Source organism: Rhinatrema bivittatum, chromosome 4 (genome assembly GCF_901001135.1).
Source record: "Rhinatrema bivittatum chromosome 4, aRhiBiv1.1, whole genome shotgun sequence".
NCBI classification, from domain to species: domain Eukaryota; kingdom Metazoa; phylum Chordata; class Amphibia; order Gymnophiona; family Rhinatrematidae; genus Rhinatrema; species Rhinatrema bivittatum.
This window is the reverse complement of record NC_042618.1, coordinates 356,726,395-356,748,222: the sequence shown is the minus strand read 5'-3', so window position 1 is coordinate 356,748,222 and position 21,828 is coordinate 356,726,395. Positions and strand designations below refer to the sequence as shown.

The 21,828-nt window shown below is 41.4% G+C and overlaps 1 protein-coding gene across 1 annotated transcript in view; it reads left to right on the top strand.

Moving 5' to 3' along the window:
• ERN1 (endoplasmic reticulum to nucleus signaling 1) overlaps nt 1-21,828 on the top strand; it is a 147,718-nt gene that overhangs the window by 51,227 nt on the left and 74,663 nt on the right. The window contains exons 2-8 of the mRNA XM_029600738.1: nt 4,536-4,656; nt 11,770-11,803; nt 12,567-12,639; nt 15,573-15,645; nt 18,270-18,392; nt 18,484-18,585; nt 19,712-19,973. Coding sequence (XP_029456598.1) covers nt 4,536-4,656; nt 11,770-11,803; nt 12,567-12,639; nt 15,573-15,645; nt 18,270-18,392; nt 18,484-18,585; nt 19,712-19,973 — 788 coding nt within the window. The remainder of the gene's footprint in view (nt 1-4,535; nt 4,657-11,769; nt 11,804-12,566; nt 12,640-15,572; nt 15,646-18,269; nt 18,393-18,483; nt 18,586-19,711; nt 19,974-21,828) is intronic.

Below are 21,828 nucleotides of genomic sequence, written 5' to 3'. Positions count from 1 at the left end.
CTTCTCCAAGCTGAACAGCCTTAATCTCTTCAGTCTTTCCTCATAGGGGAGTTGTCCATCCCCTTTATCATTTTGGTTGCCCTTCTCTGTACCTTCTCCATCGCAACTATATCCTTTTTGAGATGCGGCGACCAGAATTGTACACAGTATTCGAGGTGCGGTCTCACCATTGAGCGGTACAGAGACATTATGACATTTTCCGTTTTATTAACCATTCCCTTCCTAATAATTTCTAACATTCTGTTTGCAGGGATATAATGAAATTGTATGAAACCTTCCTCTTCTTTCCTAAAAATATTTTTTGTGGTAAAAACATTTTCCTTCTCATGGAAGATTACAATTATTTAATATTGAGAGAAAATATATTTTTTCCATCAAATATTTGGAGATAATAATATGCTATACTCAATTATCTGAGGAGCGTAATACAGAGGAGCGTAATACAGAAAATCTCCTGCTCGCAATCACCAACACCATCCACATAGGTATGGACCAAGGGACATCCTTTCTCCTCGCTATCCTTTCTCCTCGCTATCCTTGATATCTCAGCTGCCTTTGATACAGTCAATCACCAAATCCTACTTTCCCTACTTGCAGAAATAGGTATTGCAGGCACTGCATTATCTTGGTTCTCCTCATACCTCGCTAATAGAGAATACATAGTAAAGATTGACAAAGCTGAATCTTCTCACATCTCCCTCACACAAGGAGTTCCTCAGGGGTCCTCACTCTCTTCCACCCTTTTCAATATTTATATACTGCCCCTGTGCCACCTGCTCTCTGACCTAGGATTGAACTTCTTCCTATATGCCGATGACGTTCAAATCCTCATCCCTATCCAAAATACCCTAAAAGAAACCCTCCAACTATGGGACTCCCATCTTTCATCCATCAATTCACTCCTATCCAACCTCCACCTTGCCCTTAATGCTTCTAAAACCGAGATACTCATAATATCCAATCAACCTGAACTATCACTCCCTAATATCACATCCTCTCTCCACGTCCCACCACCAACTGTCAGAGACCTCGGTATCGAACTTGACCAACGCCTCGACTTCAAAGCTCACATTAAATCCATTCTTAAGGGAGGCTTTTACAAACTCCACATCATGAAAAAGCTAAAACCACTGCTCCACACACAAGATTTCCGTCTAGTCTTGCAGACCACTATCCTCTCCAAAGTGGATTACTGCAATTCCCTCCTCATTGGCCTTCCACAGTCGACCATCAAACCCCTACAAATCCTGCAGAACGCGATGGCGAGAATCTTAACGAACACCCGAAAAAGAGACCACATCACCCCCATACTCAAGGACCTCCACTGGTTACCCATCTCTTTCCGTATACAGTATAAAACCCTCACTATACTACACAACCTCCTCTACAAATCCAACCCCTGGCTCAAGGACTCACCGCACTTCCGCATACCCAATCGTCCTACCAGATCCTCCCACACAGGTATCCTACATACTCCCTCCCTCAAAATTGCTCATCTCACCTCCACGAGAGAAAGGGCCTTTACCATAGCAGGCCCTTCACTCTGGAACACTCTCCCCACCTTTCTCCGCCTTGAACCCTGCCTGGCCACCTTCAAAAAAGGCATAAAAACGTGGCTTTTCAGAAAGGCCTATCCGGAAACCAATCAAACCTAGTCACTCCTACCCTAGTTCCTCTCTTACAGCCCCCAGCCTTAATCCCTCACACCCTGCCAGCCCTTTAAGGCACCTCCTTATCGCCTCTCCTTTGCCCGCCCTCGTTCTACTATTTTACAAAATTGCTCATTGTATCCGATGTAATTAATCTATTGCTAGTTGTAACTGCTGTAAATAGTCCCTTCTGTAAATAAGTTCCTCCTATTTCTTATTTTTAACAGTTGTTCCTTACTCTCTTTCACGCTACCTATCTTTCTCTCTCTTCTCCTGTCTCCCTTACCCCCCTCCTTTTTTCTGGCCTGCTCCCATCCCCTGCCCCCTGTTCATTGTAATTTCCTCCTTTAATTGAGTTACTTGTAAACCGGCGTGATGTGCCATACGAACGTCGGTATATTAAAAGTTGTTAAATAAATAAATAAATAAATAAATAAAAATATCCTACGAGTAAAGAATTGTGCATCATTTCTGTGGTTTCTCATTGAATTGCTCATAGCATTTGCTCGCGGAAGTGCACTTTACATGCATAAATGGCTTTTGAAAATTGCTACTATAGTAGTTAACATTTGCACGCGTAAATCCTTTTGAAAATTCACCTGATAATGTTTTCTTAGACGTTGCTCTTTCAGGAACTTCTCCCTCCTGCGTCAACGCGTGCAACACGCCATGATCTGCACGTGTTTGTGCATCAGCTTGCATGTATTACGCTAACATCTGCTTTTTCAGCATTCAGCTCAAGTGCTAAATCTGTCTGATTGGAGACAGATTTATTCAGGCCCTCAAATGGCTTTCAGTACTGTTCATAATTATTTGACCCAGTACCAGATTCTGCACAGAGGCTATCGAATCCTGCAATGACAGGATTAATGTGCCAGGATGTAGGGATTTTCCTGTATGTTGTTTGTGAATGTTTTAAGATTTGTTCATTAATTAAGTAGCATCTTCGGTGTTGCACTCTTTTTCCAAACCTTTTGGCTTTTCATGTTTGAACGTGTTCTAGCCTTTTTCCATCTGAGGATATGGAAATTTGTAGAGGCAATCCCTAAGCTTATACCAGAGTTTTGTAATTGTTGTTCTTTAGTTTAAAGAACGCCTGCCACTAGGCTGGGACCCCTTTGGATGGGGCAGAAGGGCCTCAGACCTGGAAACCAGCCTCCCTCAACAATTTTCTTTTGTTTGTTTTTGTTTTACTAATCTTTCCGAAATGGTTTACATGAGAGAGAGCACCCTGCTCACAGGGCTTTGCCTTAACAGAACTGAAAATATTCAACTCTTGGACGTATAATGTTCGGGCCTCCTGATGCGTTGCAAAGCAGAGCCTTATCCTCCAGCTTTCTGCCCCATTGAATAGACATTGCTGCTCATCTGCTCAGTTTCTGGGTGTAGATTACCGTGACCGGGAGCCTTTCTGGCTAAGTAAGTCAACCGATTCCAAAATCTATGGGAATAAAAGAATTACTTAAAAAAAAAACAAAACATTTATAGATGATCTCTTTGCTATTGACTACCCGGCCACACCTTAAACCCTTTACTTTTGAGCCATGCCCTACATTTGTCCTATGAAAATTAGCATCTTTGCTTAAACCAGATGCGCTGAAGGGACGCAGCAAAAGAAGTAAGGCCGTAGCAAGACAGATCAGGAAGACAAACAACAAGAAACTCCCAGAGGCAAGAAAGTACAAAAAAACTTTCTTTGGCTATGTCTGCATGTGGGACAGGTGAATTAAAAAGGCTTTTTCCATCCACAGCCGCACTGTAATGGAGAACCATATGTTTTTGCTCTTTTAATTTTTTTAAGAGAATCCCTTCTTATGAGTATGAGGGCCTCCTTCACCATATACCATGTAACAGAAGATCAGGGGTGCAGAGCAGCGTTTGATGTAGCAACTGTGGAAACGGGATGATTTGTCAACTTTTTTTTTTTTTTTTCTTTTATCCCGACCAATTTAAGAACCATCCAGAGGACGTGGTGGTATGCATGAACCGGAGATCACACAGGTTTCTCTTTTTCATGTACTCTGTTTCTACAGTGACATTCAAGGTCATGGACATTAGGAACTGCTGTGTGGGTTGTGACTGTCTCTGCTGGCCTGCAGCTGCAGGCATGACATGTATTTGCCGTCCCATGTGTTTCAGCTTTTGAGTAAAACTGTTCATTGCATTTGTAACTTAGGTTTAACTCTGAGAGCCATACAGTAGGACCTGAAACTTGAGCGACGCTTCACTGGCTCAGGTGGCTGCAGCTGCTGCCAAACCGGCTGCTGAGCACCATGAGTAGTGGTTACAGGTGTTTGTATTACTTCTAGTTTTCTTCCTGGCTATTATGGAGCTTTTGCACTGTAATAGATAATAATCACTCTGCTCATTTATACAGAGGGCAGTTTTTTTTAAAAGAATTTGCCCAGATAACTAAGCAGTTAACTGGGTGGTTTCCCCCAAGCTGAAAACTACCCTTCCCTCAGTTGGCAAAAGTAAGCTTTTGGCCACTTGGGAGAGGCCTGGAGCAGATCCAAACAGTTATTCGGTGGGGAGATAAAGTGTGCGCAGGGATCTAAAGCAGATGCAAACTCTGTGGGTATTTCTTTATCCTCTTTTCCTGCCAGCCTGTTGAACCTCAGCTTGCAAGTTCTCCTGGGGAGGGGGGAAAAAAGATTGACTCCATTCTGCCTTTTCATCAATGTATACAATTATTCTGAGTGTTTTTTTTTAATTCATTGTAATCTTTCCACGGAAGGAATATTTATTTATAGACCTCAACCAATATGTGATGTCTTTTTTTTTTTTCTTTGTAAAAATATGAATACAGCATTGTGACAATTTGCTGGTGTCCATGGATGAGGGGAAACAGTGATGATTTTAACACTGAGAATTGTATTTTTTCAGAGTTTTGGAAGCTGCAGCACGGTGACTTTGCCAGAAACGCTACTGTTTGTTTCGACTCTTGATGGAAGCTTGCATGCTGTCAGTAAGAGGACGGGATCCATCAAGTGGACATTAAAAGAAGGTACGATGGTGCATGTGAGAGCCGGGGTGCAAATTCTTGTGCAGGCCGCCCCGTTTCGGCAGTTTGTATGGTGGTGGTAATTTTTGGTGAAGAAAAATGGTTGCAAGTTTGTTTTCAGGGTTCTGGCACCTCATCAAATGTGGCATTTGTGTTTCTGAGCACCCCCCTTGATGAGAGCAGTAGGCTTGTCTACACACTGCATTTACATAATAGATACGTTGTACTCAGAAGTTACGTAAGGCTTGCAGAAGTCTAGTCCAGAATGAATTGGATGATAGGTTATGATAATTAGTGACAGCAAAGCTGCAATAAGACGTAGGGATTTTATATTATATTGCCTGTTAATGTCTACAGAAGGGCAGGGTGTATAGCCCTCGTTATTTAGAATTGTGACATTCTTGCCACTTCTTCATTGTGTGTGTCTTAAACTTTCTCTGTATTGCGTTGTGTTTTTCTCATGTGTCACATTAAATCTTTGGTGCCTTGTCTGTGCTCTGTATGTGTGTTTGTGTATACGCACATTCCTGGGATGTGTAGTAGTAGGGTGATACACGAGACAACCTTTATCTCCACCTGCATTCCTTTTGTATAAAATAGACGATTGGTCAATCCGTCCACACCATATGATGGATATGGATAGCCATAGATTGACCACATCCCTGCTGAACGAGCTTCTGTTCAGTGTTGTTTTTAACCAGGTCATTTGCTATTTCTGTTCTCTTTGTGAATACCATTAAGACAACCTCTAATAATGTGCTAGCCTAGCTGTAGTTCTACATTGCCTAATTGCAGTTTTAAAAAAAGTGGGACAGGCTGACCCATAGCTGATGACCTCATAGTTTTGATTTTTGCATTGGTTTCCATGTACAGAAAAGCACATTGTGGCGTCATCAACAGTGCAGCATTGCAAAACCTTTCCAGGAGGGAAAGGAAGATGAAAAGACAGAGCTATCTAGCATGCTTTCTCAAGTTTTGGGCCTGCTACATATTTGGGTGCCAATATAATACTTGCAATGGTTAATGTCTGAGGCTTGCTTGAACTTCCTTAATGTATTGTGTAACATTGCTGCTTGCACTAGAAATGCCAAACTGGATAGTCGGGTTCTGCAGGAGGGCCTTGTCACATTCAGGCTTCACTGCTGCACAGTGTTTGCATTCACTAAAATGCCTAGCACTGAATCTGACCCGCAGAAATAAGCTCCTGTGGGGGAGGCCAAGGTTGGGCAGTATTCAAAGAACTGCAAAGTAACAGTGAAACTAGTTTTCAAATAAAAATAGTACAGCATTGCTTGTTGAGCCATGCTTTTTCAGCAGGGTGTTGCTGCTTTGATGTTTCTAGCCCACTTTCAGTGGTTAAAACTGTTGGGAGGGAGTTTTGCCGAAGACATGAAATGGGAGAGCCCTGAAATTCTACTGGAGGGGGTCCTAGCTAGGTGTTCTGAGCCATTATGAAGCGGTCCGTGCAGTGCAGGGCTCCTCCACCGGGCACAGTTCTAGCTTCGCTGGGACCAGTTTCTGGAGGCACAGATAGTGGGAGAGTATGGGATACTAGGAAAAATAACCTTGGTTAGGAAATCTGAGATTGATCCATAGAGTACAGTTTGGAAAATGACTTTTCTCTCCATAGCTGTCTTTATTGATACCGGTGCACACAATTGGAATGATCAGTCGACTGCTGGTATGGTTTGCAAGTGAATCTAGAATCAGAAAGTCAGTGTTTTTAAAGATAAGAATTAGGCTGAGAATGATTCCACCAGGAAGCTGTTTATTTGGAAGCCATATTGTACAGCACTTGGCCTCCAGCTAAAACAGAACCGCAGCAATATTCTATGTCACAGGGTAATGACAAAGAAATACTTTGTGTTATATTTAGGATTCATTTGGGGCCCTAAACCCTAACGATTGTTGAGTCAGCATTTATAACTTGCTTTTAAAGCAAGTTATATACTGCTGCAGTGACTCCCTGCCTTAGAGAGCTTATAAAGTGCATTAAAGTTCTGTGTCAATGCAGCGACATGGGGCTGTTGTGAATGAATGGGAGTTGTTTTGCCACCCAGTCACCTGGTGAACACCTATAAACAATCTCCAAGCTGTCCTCTGGTCCCTAGTTTCAGAGCCCATTCTATGGGGGACCTTTTTCATAAAACAGGTTCTCTAAGCTTTCTTACAGTTTCTTGAATTTATTTATTTATTTTTATTTTTTTTTTTAAATGTTGTATACTGTCATTCGTAAAAATACATCATAACAGTTAACAGGTCACATAGAACACGAGGTATAAATTGAAAATTATAAATACAATAAAATTCTTACATTAAAAGGGAAGGGAGACAATTAAAACAAAAAAAACAGAATAGGCATAAAGACAAGCTTTAGATCTTAATATGGTATTATTATTAGTCTTGTCCTAGATAGGCTGAGTAAGCTTGTTCGAAAAGCCAGGTCTTCAAAGCTTTTTTAAACTTTTTAAGCTCGTTTTCGAGTCTTAGTTCGGCTGGCAAGGTGTTCCAGAGCGTGGGTCCTGCAATGGAGAGAATTCTTTCACGTACTAATGTGAGATGGGCAGTATTTACGGATGGAATAAGAACATAAGAAATTGCCATGCTGGGTCAGACCAAGGGTCCATCAAGCCCAGCATCCTGTTTCCAACAGAGGCCAAAACCAGGCCACAAGAACCTGGCAATTACCCAAACACTAAGAAGATCCCATGCTACTGATGCAATTAATAGCAGTGGCTGTTCCCTAAGTAAAATTGATTATTTATTTATTTATTTTTGGTTTTTATATACCGGAAGTTCCTGTATACAATACATATCACTCCGGTTCACATTTAACATAGATAACTATCGCCATTAATGGACTTCTCCTCCAAGAACTTATCCAAACCTTTTTTGAACCCAGCTACACTAACTGCACTAACCACATCCTCTGGCAACAAATTCCAGAGCTTTATTGTGCGTTGAGTGAAAAAGAATTTTCTCCTATTAGTCTTAAATGTGCTACTTGCTAACTTCATGGAATGCCCCCTAGTCCTTCTATTATTCAAAAGTGAAAATAACCGAGTCACATCTACTTGTTCAAGACATCTCATGATCTTAAAGACCTCTATCATATCCCCCCTCAGCCGTCTCTTCTCCAAGCTGAACAGCCCTAACCTCTTCAGCCTTTCCTCATAGGGGAGCTGTTCCATCCCCTTTATCATTTTGGTTGCCCTTCTCTGTACCTTCTCCATCGCAACTTTATCTTTTTTGAGATGGCTACATGGAGTAGTCCTTTTTTGAGATGGCTACATGGAGTAGTCCTTTTTTGAGATGGCTACATGGAGTAGTCCTTTATTCGCAGATCTTAAAGTTCTGTGAGGGGTATGTAATCGAATGGTAAAATTCAGCCAGTCGTTTTTCTGGCCGTAAATTGCTTTATGAAGCAAACAGCAAGTTTTATAATATATTCTTTGTGTGATTGGGAGCCAGTGCAAATTTATCAGAATGGGCGTAATATGGTCACGTTTTCTGCAGTTTGTCAGAACTCTGGCCACGGAGTTCTGAAGTACCTATAGCCGGACGTAAGGTGGTTTGTGGGAGACCCAAAAGTAAGGAATTGCAATAATCCAAGGAGGAAAAAATTAAGGCCTGTAGTACAGAGCGAAAGTCATTCATCTCAAGTAACGGTTTTAATCTTCTAAGAACCAGCAATTTATAGTAGCCTTCTTGTAGTTTCGTTGAAATGTGTTTCTTGAAGTTTAGCTGACAGTCAATGATTGTCCCTAAATCTCTGACTGACTCTGCAAGACATTGAACAAGCCTTGCTAGGGGCAATACCACTCAGGGCTTTAGTCTGGCAGCCCAGAGAGACGTGGAGGTTCAGGGGTGAAATTTCTATGCCACCACAAACTACGCTATGCTGCTGTGGAGGCTTTACCATCACTTTCTGCCTTTCATTGCTGTGTCAGATGGCTAACCGTGTTCCCTGGGCTGCTCACATCTGCAGCAGCCACTGGGAGAAAAGAAGGCTGGGATGCATCTCTTTGAAATTAATTTTGTAAGCCTCCCTCGGGCCTTTTCTTCCCGCCTGATGCCAAAAGTAGAACTTGGCGGCGACTCCTGATTGGTTTTTCCCAGTCTGGTGCAACATCTGAAATAGCAGAAACTCAGTTTTCAGACTGAGCAATGAAATCTGTCGGAGGTAGTGGCTAAAACGTTCAGTTCTTGTTTGCAACATGGCAGGTTACAGTAGCATTTCCTGTCCACAGCAGAGTGTATGCTGTGATCCTTTGTCTTCTGTGGAGAAGTAAAAGTACAGCTGTATTCTGTATATGCAAAGATAGAATATAATATTTATTTTAAAAACTTTTTATATTCAGTCTATATTGAGGTGGATCATCCAAGGCGGATCACATAAACATCATAAAACATAGTAGAACACACAATTTAAAAACCCCCAAACATCATTATCATAAGATGTGTGGATAAACATAGTGAGTGCCAGCAGGTGAGGACCATTTGGCCTACCCAGTATGCCTAGTTGTATGCATTTGATCACCTGCAGGAGAATACTCCATTTCCTTTCATTCTTGGTTGGGAAGTGTAGTCAGGTCAGCCCCCTGTCCTTGCTAAGACCACACCACCCCCTCTCCCTTGAATATACCTGAGAATGTATCTGAGCCCTGCTGCTCGGTCATACTAGTTGACCTTGTCTCCTCTTTGGAAGCTCTACCACCACTCTGTGTAAGGCAGCGGGCAGCGAACCAGGGCAGCTAGAGTTCAAATCCCATTGCTGCCCTGGACCAAGCTGCAGATACAAAACTTATTGTGAGCCCTTTGAGGACAGGGAAATATCTCCAGTACCTGAATGTAATCTGCTTTGAAGAATATAAATTAAATATATGATCAAATATATAAATATACTGTTGCAGGTAATTGAGCATATAGGCTGCACAACTGATTCTGTACCCTGAGCCGTCTCCCCCACCACCATTTTCTTTTATCTACGGCTCCACCATTTGCTCTTAGCACTCACAGAAATTTCAAGGTATATCTAATAAAGAGGGATTTTCCAATAGTTAGTTCATAACTAATGTTTGATAGATTCCCAGATTCCGAATAGCTCTCACTACAATCACGTAAAGGTTTTAAGATCAGCTTAGCATTTTTACTTCCTAGTATCTTGTAAGTTAAAAAGAAAAAGCAAAGAAAAATATGAAAAAGAACAACATTCAGCTGTAGCTTATATGATAAACAATGAAGTAGCACCACACCACACAAAAAAGGCCCCAATTCCCTTATTATAATTAAACCACCATCAAAAAAGATTTTTATAATATACCAAAAAAGTTTAATCAAACATCAATTTGCTTTTTAAAAAAAACAAACAAACCTCATTTGAGCCCTTAACTATATGTACACACACACTCTCATCACCAATAGGACATAGTATCAATAGTATTGAAACATATATATCTTTTTTTTTTTTTTTTCTTTCCCTTCTGCTTTCTGATTGTATATTGGTCAGGGTTCGTTCAGGAGTTGCTGTAGTAGGACATTAATCTGCCACTGTCCAACACAACTGCTTCAGGAAGTCAGCAAACAAATCTGTTTGTCTGCAGAAGGTAAGTCCACTGTGATGGACTGTGCAGAGGTGAAAGAGGCAAACGTAATAAGCCTGGTGGAGTACATGAGAGGTCAGAGCAGGTCACTCCTGAATGTGTGTCACAGCAGAGATGTTCCAACACTTTTTTCCAGCTCAGAATATCTGCATTTTAAGGGTATGTCGGAGTAAATTAAAAAAAAACAAACAAAAAAACCATACAAAGACATTTCACAATCTAAGGCAAGGTGACCTTAGATTCTGCTCTAAGAAGCCAACATCTGCAGAATGCCAGGTAACCTGTGGTTACGTCTCTCTCTGCCCGTCAGGTATTCGAGCTCTCTAAGTCCTGCAGCCCTCTCAGTTATCAGCCTGTGTTTGTGAGCCTGGCTCTTTCCTTCCTCTTGCATCATCACTGCCAGCCTAGCACGTGTGTGAGCAGAAAAGACTTGTGAAAGATAAACAAGTGGCTTGCTGTTGCAGCTTAATTTATCTCCACCTGTTTCTCCCGAATGAATTGCAGTTGTTGGAGCTGCTGGAAAACAGCTCACGATATTGGGTTGCCCTGCTTCCGGGCTGGCCCGATTAACTCAGTAATAGTGCAGGAGAGCCAGATTCGGTTCCTGCCTGGAAATGATATGGTGGGAGGAGGAGGTCCACCTGTCCTGCAACAGCAGTGCCCAGTGTCTGGCCGAGAGCCAAACTCCCGGATGGATCACTGCAGTTCCTGCCCCACAGCTAAAGGATTGTCGTGGGTGTTAGACTATTAGGGGGCAGGTGGACTTAACCCTGCATAGCTGTGAATGAAAATTATTGGAACTGTAGCCTCAGTAGGAGGGTCGTTTCTGAGTGAGCTTTAAGTCCAAAGGAGCTGACTATAGCTGCTAGGCCAAAATACAAAATGAAGGGCCCGATCCATACTTGTCTGTCTGTATGTGTTGCCTGTTTATCGGGTCCTTAGAAATTTGAGAAATAAAGGTCAACAATTTGTGGGTGTATCCTTTTTATCGGACTAAATATATTTGTGACTAGCTTGCAAGAGCTCTGTGCCCTTCATCAGGTCGGTGCAAAATGAAAAAAATATGATATTGCCTGGAAATCCCAAATCAGTCAGTTCAGTTGCCAGTTTCAATTTCTGCCCCATGTAAAGCTTTGCTAAGGGTCGAGGCATGAACTTGGGCACAAGTTTCCACATAGCCAAAAAGTGGGAAAATGTGCAGCTCCTCGAAGATACTTGTTGTTCTAATGGGATATTAAATGTCAAAAATTTAAATTGGCGATTGGCAACTTGTTTTAACCTGGATTGGTTCAACTGTAATATCTGCAGACTTCATTTTGACATTTACTATAGTACACTGAAAATAAGGATCAAATTCTGGTTTTCACTTGAAAATGAATCTGTCTTTTAAGTTGACTCTCGGACTTTTGCCATTGCTTGAGCTTCTGAAAGAACAACCGTTCTAAGCTGAATCCTACTGCCAGTTTCAGGACATCCATTTTTTACATGTAATGTGCTTGTTCTTTTTGTGCAGATCCTGTACTTCAAGTTCCAACTCATGTTGAAGAGTAAGTTGCTATTTACTTATGGTTTTGCCTTGTCTATTTACACATTTTCTTTTTGGGATATATATTTCACATTTAATCAACCATGATAGTAGAGAAGGACCATTTCTGTAATAGTGTTCAGTGGTGGAAGTGTCATGATTTTCCTTTGCCTCTTCCCTCTGTGATCACAAGAATCACTATAAGTGATTCACCTGAAGGCTAACAGCAGCTTATAGTGCTTTGTAGGACCTCAATTCTAATAAACTTATCTGGTCACCCAGATTGTGCAAGAATCTGATGTGTGTGAGAGATTCTTGACAGAGGGATATTTATTTATTTATATATGCCGACATTCGATCTGAGATATCACATCAGTTTACATTCAGGTACTGTAGGTATTTCTCTATCCCCAGAGGGCTTACAATCTAAGTTTTTTGTACCTGAGACAATGGAGGGTAAAGTGACTTGCCCAAGGTCACAAGGAGCGACAGCGGGACTCGAACCCTCATCTCTTGGTTCATAGCTCACTGCTCTAACCACTAGGCTATTCCTCCTCCCTCCATCAAGGTGGTTCTTGGATAAGGGCCGTGCCTATAAACTGAGGCCGAACATGCTGTGGTATTCCTGCACAGCTCTGGCAGTACTTCTCAGCTTTTCTATGCACAGTGCCTGCAGTAAATCGAAAGCTTGCGTTAACAATGATGCCACTAGTTCATTGTCATCGCTGCCTAGTTAATGCATTTGCCCACTAGAATATTAATTACAATCCTTATTTAAATCATAGGCCAGCATTCCTTCCGGATCCCAATGATGGCAGTTTGTACACACTCGGTGGCAAAAATAATGAAGGGCTGACGGTAGGTGTATATTTGTAGTGACTGTCTCAATTTTTGTTAGCACATTTCTTTTGCAGAAATGTGAGCAGAACATGAATTGGATTCTATCAAATGTATTTCATTTACAGATTGTTTAGATCCATAAACACCTAGTGAACTAATATTCCATCACAGCAACAATATTTATTTATTTATTTGGGGTTTTTTATATACCGAAGTATAGCGTTTTGCCTTCACTCCGGTTTACAGGATAACAACGTAATACATACAAATATCTTATAACTATCTTTAACATTCAAAGAGTAGAACCTTATTTAACATATTAAATGGGAAAATTATATACAGGAGATAATCTATACGAAGATAATATCATGAAAACCCACCAAAAGAGAATTACAAGTATCTAATGCTACTCCAGTGTACACAACACATGCAAGACTAGCTCTTTACTGATATTTGGCACAATCCGATTTACATGCCCTTCTCATTTGATCTGTCAAATAAGCTGCTCAACAATCCCCAGGGATCATTCTAAAGTGCCTTAAATTAGCCACCAATGGCATGGCAGTGTGTCTTTACTGCACTAGTTACTGGGGACCTTACTCATCACCATATAAGACAGGTGAGGTCAGGCTCCCTCAGGGGGGGAGATTCCCTGCCATTTTCTTCAATTTTGGCCCAGGGCACAGTTAAGGAAAAGATGAGATCCCTTATGGGTGTAGAGCTCTGTCCAGTAGCGCTTGATGTACCTGTTAAGACACCAGAGACGTGTCCATACAGCCGCTGAGCAGAGCGCCTCTGATGGGGCTAATGTGTCTTGCTGACCTGTCATCCCTCTTACCATTTGCCGCCCATCGCCCTTGGTTCTTCACAGACAGAAGAGTCAGATTCAACAATAGCGCCAGCAGCACTGTCACCACAGTCCAATGACTAAAAATATAAAAACTGCAATTTACATCACCTGAAGTCCAACTATCCAGATGTCATGAAAAACCTCATCTAAAGGCAACTACTTTCTGATCAGCCTCACAGATGCAGCTCTAACAGGAAGTGGGAAATGAAACAAAACCGCAGCAGAATATACAGTAATTAGCAAAAATACATATAAGGTTCTTTTCTTAGTGATCCCGGATTCCTTGGGTATTTTGCTTAACTATTTTTTTTTTGTAGCAAGTTCGCCTGTTTTTATCACTCTGTTTCTCCATTTCTCTGTGATCCCAAGCTGGAAGCCTCCATTTGCTAGAGGTTTTCCGGAGTGGGGGTGGTGAGAGTGGGTAGTAGAGGGCAGATGCGGGGAGCAGGGATGTTTCATACTGTATATATAAACTTTGATGATCTGCATTTTCTAAGCTAGTCTCCAGGTGGATTGCAATCAAATTTATAAGAAACACTCGTTGCATGTGTGTCGTAATTTACAGTAGCATTGGGACAAACCTGAAGGTGGGGTATATACAGGTGTAGATAGACATCGTTCCCTTTCTTCTCCCCCTCCCATGGCATTTTCTCTTCCTCTTTACTTCCTGAGTTTTCCTCCTCCCTCCATTCCCTTGCCTCATTCCTTCTCGTGCTTCTACCTTTCCCTTTTCCCCTCCCCTGCGTTCTGTTTGCTTTAGTCCTTGCCAACTACACTCACTTCTCCTCCATGCTCCAGCCATACATGGGTTTCCCTGCAATGTGGCCATTGCCAACATCAGTCATATATGCATAGCCTTTCAGGCTTTTGGCTGCTTCCTTTTAGCTCTAACGTCTGATACTAGCGTTTCCAAACTTTCCGTTGTGTTGGCACTGGCCTTCTCCCTTCTGCCATCAGTGCCAGCTTTCCTCTTCAGGGGCGTTCCAAGCATACGGGCGAATGGCAGATTGGCTTTTCACGTGGGATTTTCCTAGAAGCTCTGGGAGGGTTGTCATGATGGCATTCTGTTGGCATTCCATGTTTTGGAAGGTTAGGGGATTGACAAGACCAGAAGAGAAACCATGCACAACATTGGCAGCAAACTTCCCCCACATACCCCTCGTACTTCCTCTAGAGCAGGGGTGGCCAACTCAGGTCCTCAGGATATCCACAATGAATATGCACGAGATAGATTTAACATACAATCTCGTGCATATTCATTGTGGATATCCTGGCCTATTTGGGGTTCTCAAGGACCAGAGTTAGCCATCCCTGCTCTAGAGGGGATCACCTGTAAAACTGAGAAGGCAATTCATTTTCCAAGCCCATTCAAACTTTGACCACCTTACTAAGACATCCAGTGGGAATGCAGGAAGCCTCGGAGAGACCACCAAGTTGCCTAATGTAGATCACTGAATGGCTGTCTGAAAGTTGCTTCCAAATGCTGGACAAATTTTGAACCAGCATTCAAGAGAGGAAAGACTCCATATCCCTGTTCCAGTCACTGAGCTATTCAGTCTAAAATATGAAAGACACTATAACTATATCCCTGTTCCAGTCACTGAACCATTCAGTCTTGGAGATGAAAGTCATTTGTAATCCTGTTCCAACCAGACCCTTGCCATTATCTGTCCCTTTAAAAAAAAAAATAAAATCATTCAACCCTATTTCAGCCAGTTGCATTGCTGTACTTTCCAGTTTCACAGGGAATTAATCTATTTAGAGACCTCTCCTGGCAGCTGGAGAATGCCTGCTTTTAGATTTTGCCTCTTGGCTGCAAGTGATCATTGTACCTGGAGAACGAGCCCTTTTCAGATCCTGATTGGTGGTGTTCCAAATGTGTCTGCTAGTTTTAAAGAGGATATGTATAGCACTGCCTCCCTGCTTCAATATTTACCATTGGTAAACAAAAGAGTGAAAATTTCCTCCTTCTTAGCATATCCTTTTTCTTTTCAACTATAGGAATTTTGATGGCATAGAGCTAGCAATAGACCAGTTTGCTTTGTGTCTGTGAATGTTTTCAGCTGTGATTTAAGGGTGACATTTTTTTTTTGTCTTCCAGAAACTGCCATTCACTATCCCTGAGCTGGTGCAAGCCTCTCCGTGTCGCAGCTCAGATGGCATTCTTTACATGGGTAACAACAGTTTTATTTCCATGTGTGTTATAAAGAGGTTGCAGTTGTTGCATTGCATCCTGTAAGAGGTGTCCTTTTTGTGTCAGAAGAGCAGCAGTATCTCCAGACTCAAGAGGTGTACCATTTGAATTAGTTCAGCATATCTGTGAAGGGAGTGGACTGCAGCTATTGTTCCCCCTTGCACTATCCCTGTCTTCATTTATCTCATTTTGAAGCATGGGAAGGGCCTGAGACCACAGGGGCAGGTGGGACAGCTAGAACACACTAATTAAACCTTTCAACTCGGAATATCCTGTACAACTGCATTGTGGCTAAATCCACCTAGTTTGGTAACAGAGACCATAAGCAGCTTTATTTCATATCAGGCAGTACATTTTAGGGTTTCCTAAAAATGACATTCAGATAACTTGAAACCTTTCAAGTCCTGTAACAATATCTCATTCACTGCATCTTCGGCAGTAGATGGGAGATTTAGAACGGTTTTGGATTGATGGTTACTTTTTACTTGTAAACTTTTTTTTTGTTTCTTAAGATTGTGTCATTACAAGCAAACTTTCACTCTGTCCTAGTTCAACAGGTCACCATAAATATAACCTCATTCTTTTAATTTTTCCATGATGGTTTTCATTGACATGAGGAGACAATGATGTCATGAACTATGAGAAAATTGGGGGTTTTGGTGTGGTTTATTATAACTGTTCTCAGAATGTAAAGACCGTATACCTGTATGGGGTTGGAAGTATGTGTGTGTATGCTGTGGGGGAGAAAGTTAAAAAGTCCTCAATGTAAGCTACCAGTTTTAGAACAGTTATAATAAACCACACCAAAACCCCCAATTTTCTCATAGTTCATGACATCATTGTCTCCTCATGTCAATGAAAACCATCATGGAAAAATTAAAAGAATGAGGTTATATTTACCTACTACTACTTATCATTTCTATAGCACTGCTAGATGTACACAAAGCTGCATAGACACACATAAACAGTCCCTGTTTCGAGGAGTTTATAATCCAGTCATCTGAATTGTTCATCTTATCTGGTCAAGATCTTTTCCCTGTAGAGAGCAATAATGTTGCCTACTACAGACTTAAAATGATTTTGTCATTTCAAATCATTTCAAATAGAGCATTATTTAAACAGATGCCATAGACAAGACTGGGAATGTGTGGTTGCTGGGAAAATGTGAGATTTCAGGGCAAAATCAGAAAAACAATCTCTAAAATTGTCCCAGAAAAGGGGCCACCAGCTGAGATTATTTGAAGAATTCAGTTCTCTCAAGTACTGGTTGATGAATGGGAAGTAGTAATGTGGTGTAATGGTTAGAGCTCAGAGCTGCAGTTCAAAATTTGTCCTTCAGCAAATTAGATTATAAGCTTCTAGGTGCAGAGTTATTGATGCATGACATGTAGTGCTATGTACACTGATGGTGTCATAAATATTCTCATTTTAAAATCAGGAAAGCTTTGAAAAAGCAGGTGACAGGAATCCTGTATAGGCTGCATTTCTGCTCATTGTATAATGTAATTTGAAAAAAGAACAGTTGAAAAGCCTTGAAGCAGCATTCTCAGCCCCTGAGGGTAGGATGGCCAAGCCAAAAAGCTGTTTCCCAGATGTCATCTGCAGGTCCTCGATAACTAAGCAGCTTGCTCCCTTCCCTCAAAGAACCAGATGCCAAGATCTCTTAAGATTCCTGGGGCATAACAGCCTCCTGTCTGTTCCCACACTTAGTTCAAAAACATTTATTTACCCTCCTCCCATTCCTCCAGAAAAAGAAATAAGGACCAAGGTTATCAGTAGCAACTGGAATGATTGGGACAGCATTAATTGGTAGTTAGCAAAAATGCTGCCAGGGGACTTGTTCTTAAAGATTTTCCCATAGTACAGAAGACGCAAACCTTAGTTGAATCAGGCTTTAGATGGACACACAGGGAGAAGCAACTTCTCATTCCGTCGGATTAGGCTTAGTGGAGCGCATACCACTTTGCTGTAGCATGATAGGGAAACTAGAGCTGCTTATGATTTTTCAAGAATTCAAAGAGGATTTCAATTTCAAATACAGTCGATACAGAAACAGTGTGAGAATTCAGAGGGGCATGGGATAAACACTGTGGATCCCTAAAGGCTAGAGGATGGACATGAAGAAAAGAGTGCATGGAGGTAACTTGCTGGTGCAGTGGTTACTACCCTTAACCAATAAGCTTGATTCTTTGATGCAACTTCAATATTGTTCTCTGCTTCAATGGCAAGGGGTAATGGGAAACTGGATTCAAACAGCAACCAACGAGAGCCCTGACTTTTACGGTCTGGGAAATCGATAAGCATGGGGGTAACCTGCGCAGCGCAGCAGGTACTACCATAAGCTTGCTGGGCAGACTGGATGGACCATTTGGTCCTTTTTCTGCCATCATTTCTATGTTTCTATATATTTTATACAAGTATTAAGTGCACATAATAAATAGCCAGAATTAAAATACATGAAAACCATGCCCACATACTGCATGTTTTATGTTTCATGAGAAAGCATCAGATAGGCTTGTAGATCACCACTGAATCCATTGTAGTATTAAAGCTGAATTCTGTCTGGATTAGAAATGGTTATTCCTGCTGCGTCTGCTGTTGCAGGAAAGAAGCAGGACATCTGGTATGTGGTTGACCTGATGACTGGGGAAAAGCAACAGACTTTAACGTCTTCATTTGCAGAAAGCCTCTGCCCCTCCTCCTCTCTCCTGTATCTCGGACGGACAGGTACTGCTGATCCTCATTGGCTTTGTTAGTGCTGGATTTGATGAAGTGCTTTTGACTGATGTCAGAATTGATCATCATCGTGTGTTTGCAGAATATACGATCACAATGTATGACACCAAGAACAAGGAGCTACGTTGGAATGCCACCTACTTTGATTATGCCGCCACGCTGCCTGATGATGACATGGAATACAGTAAGAGCTTGCAGCAGGGGTTGCAATCTATGTGGTCCATGCCAGATAGTCTTCCCTTTTTGTGCCGTCTTGGAAAAGATATTCTGCAGGTTACCTAAAACCTCATTGATCAGCATTTTAAGTTATTTGAATAATTTATTTATTTATTTAAGGCTTTTTATGTACCGATGTTCCTGTACTAGTACATATCACGTCGGTTTACATAGACCCAAAGTTGGCAATTACATCAAACAAGAGGATACAGATAACAGGGCTAACTTCTTATGAACTTATAGATAAAGCAGCGAACGACTTAAAATAAAATTAAATTATTATAAATATAAGTATAAATATACAAAATATAAATAAACATAAACAATCAACAAACTTGGATTTACAGCAGACTTGAAAAGCTTGAATGCATAATAACATACAGCTAGCGGGGAAATAATGAGATTAACTACTGTGTTAGTCTACTTGGATGTGTAGAATTAAAGATCCACACACACACACACACTGGACTAACTTAATTACGTTTGTGACTACTTTTCAAGGGCTGCACCTTGATCTGAGAAAAGGGGTAGATGGGCCTTGAAGAGCAGTTATAAATATATTCGTACAGGAAAAATAAAAGTATCACCTACAGCTGATTTTCCGACCTTAACTTTACACCACTGTACATGGATCCAGCACCTACTTATCAGAATTTTGCTCTGTTTTCTAAATATGAGTATTGCTCAATAACCTGGGTGTGAAAAACTGTCAGCAGCTAAGCATATAAGGCATTGTATATTCTGTGTCCGCTTGATAGCATGCTACAGACAACTGATGTAATTTGGACATTGGTCTCAATCTCACAAAAATACTTCCCATGTGCACAAACTGGGACAGACTAGATGGACTGGGTTTGCAAGCCCATCATATCATATGCTGTTGATTAATAAAATAATTCTGTACATAGGAATTTGAGATATTGGGAATCTAGCACTGTTTTAGAATGGTTCATTTATATTTATGTATAGTAACTGAAGCAGGTTTTTATATAGCCTTAAGAGACTAGGATTAGATGCAACTATTGCATTGTTAGAACAGTGAGGAAGAGAGAACCCAGGTACTCTAATACACTGAGGGTTTTTTTGTGTCATAGAGATGGCCCACTTTGTATCTAATGGGGATGGATTGGTGGTCACTGTGGACAGCGAGTCTGGTGATGTGCTGTGGATTCAGAACTACGCTTCTCCTGTGGTAGCGCTATACATTTGGCAGCGGGAAGGACTGAGAAAGGTCTTGCATACCAACGTGGGTGTGGAAACACTCCGTTATCTTACCTTTATGTCTGGAGAGGTTGGGCGCATAACCAAGTGGAAGTATCCATTCCCCAAGGAAACAAAGACCAAGAGCAAGTTGACGTGAGTATGGATATAGAATTACCTGTAAGTGCTGGTTGATTGTGTTTCGAGCATATTATCATGATTGAGCCATTAGCCACAAAGTATGAATGATTATGTTGACTTTGTCAAAAGTTTAGCATCTAGTGTTGGATTTTATCGATGAATCCTTGGTGGTGTTTCTAGTTTTATTTTCTAATATTTCCAAGAAGGAGCTTCTTGTCTTCTTTTTTTTTTTTTGGGCCTTCCAGGGAAATAAATAGGGTGTTTTGTTGTTTTTTAATCTTTTAAGTTTTAAATCATTTACGTGATACAAAACCAAAGAATATAAGAAACAAAGGAAAATACATCTCAAAAAAGAACAAAGTTAAGTTATACCAGAAATTCTTATCAAGTCCGTAGTACATGGGGGAAACATATGCTACAATAAAATAACATGCCCTGCCATCTAATTTAGACAGAAAATCATTGAGATTTATCTACAATAAAGCAGTGCTTCTCAGCTTTTTTTTTATTTATGGCACACTTTTAAGTTTATTCAATTCTCGTGGCGCACCAAACCAAATTCTGCACGATTCTCACCCTTCCTTCCTCCGTTCCACCAACAGAAGGAAATTAGCACTTTTTACCTGTCTGTGTGCCTCATTCTGCCAGTTTCAATCTGACATTTGAACTTGTGGATCCTGCAAGATTGCAGGGCCCCATGCATCTGAACATGAGATTGAAGCTTGCAAAGGAGTCACAGACAAGTAAGAAGCGCCACTCTCCTGCCAGTAGGCAGGAGGGTAAAATTACCAGAGTTCTGGTGGATGAATCTGGGACACTTGTTCTCTATAGCGCTAGTAGTGAGCGAGCAGTTTATTTTGGTGGATGGGGGAAAGTCCCCATGGAAAATTGTAGTGTCTACTCTCAAAATATATCTAAAAGAACATTCTTTAAGTTTTGTTACCTCAACATTTTTGAGCCCAATACAAAAGCCTCCATGCTGATGGGTATATCCTACATACAAGAGAACAAATTATAAACCAGAATAAATCTAAATTAACCAACAAGATCCAGCTATTCTCAACATGTAAATTCTAACTGGGAGACTTTCCATTTGAACTGGGTCACAGGATTTTCATACTGATGAGTTATTAATATTCTCTATTAGGCAATACATTTTCAACCTTTGGTGTCTCTGGCTTGCTTTCCTGGCTCATTGTCTTTTTTTTTCTCATTCACTGGTCTTCTTTCTGTGTTTTTTTTTTAATTTTCTTTCTCCCTGGTATCCTCTTTCCTCCTTCTCTGTCACTTTCCTTCAGAGTAGATATTTTAATACTTTCCTCTTCAGTCTTTCTGTGCTTTCCTTGAGGATCTCCTTTCATTTCTCCTTTTTCTCCTGCTCTCTCTTCTCCATTCCTCATTCCCTTACTCCATTATATTTCAGGATTCCTCCACCCCCAAATTCAAGGTCATCTCTCTCTCCCCATCCCCAGATATCTCTCTCTGTTCCAGATCCTTCTTTCTCTACCTGATCCCAAGTCATTTCCCCATATCCATCTTTCCAGTACCTTGCCCTCTCGCTTTCTCTATCCTGGTTCCTGTTTCCCTCTCCATCACCTTGCCCCCTTGTCCAGGGTCCTGTCTCCCTTCTTCCTCTCTCTCTTCTCCTGAGTCCTCCTGGCTCTCCCCGCCCCCCCCCCCCCCCCCGATATGCCCCAGCTTGTCCTCCCAGTTCTTTCACTGCCCCCTAGAAGGCAGAAACAGCAATGCATAATATTGTGCCTCCTCCCCCAAGCATTCACCTCACCCAGCATTCACTACCTTTTTGCACTCCCCACCCCTTTTTCCATATCCCTTCTCCCCTCACCCCTTTTCAGCATTCACTCCCCTT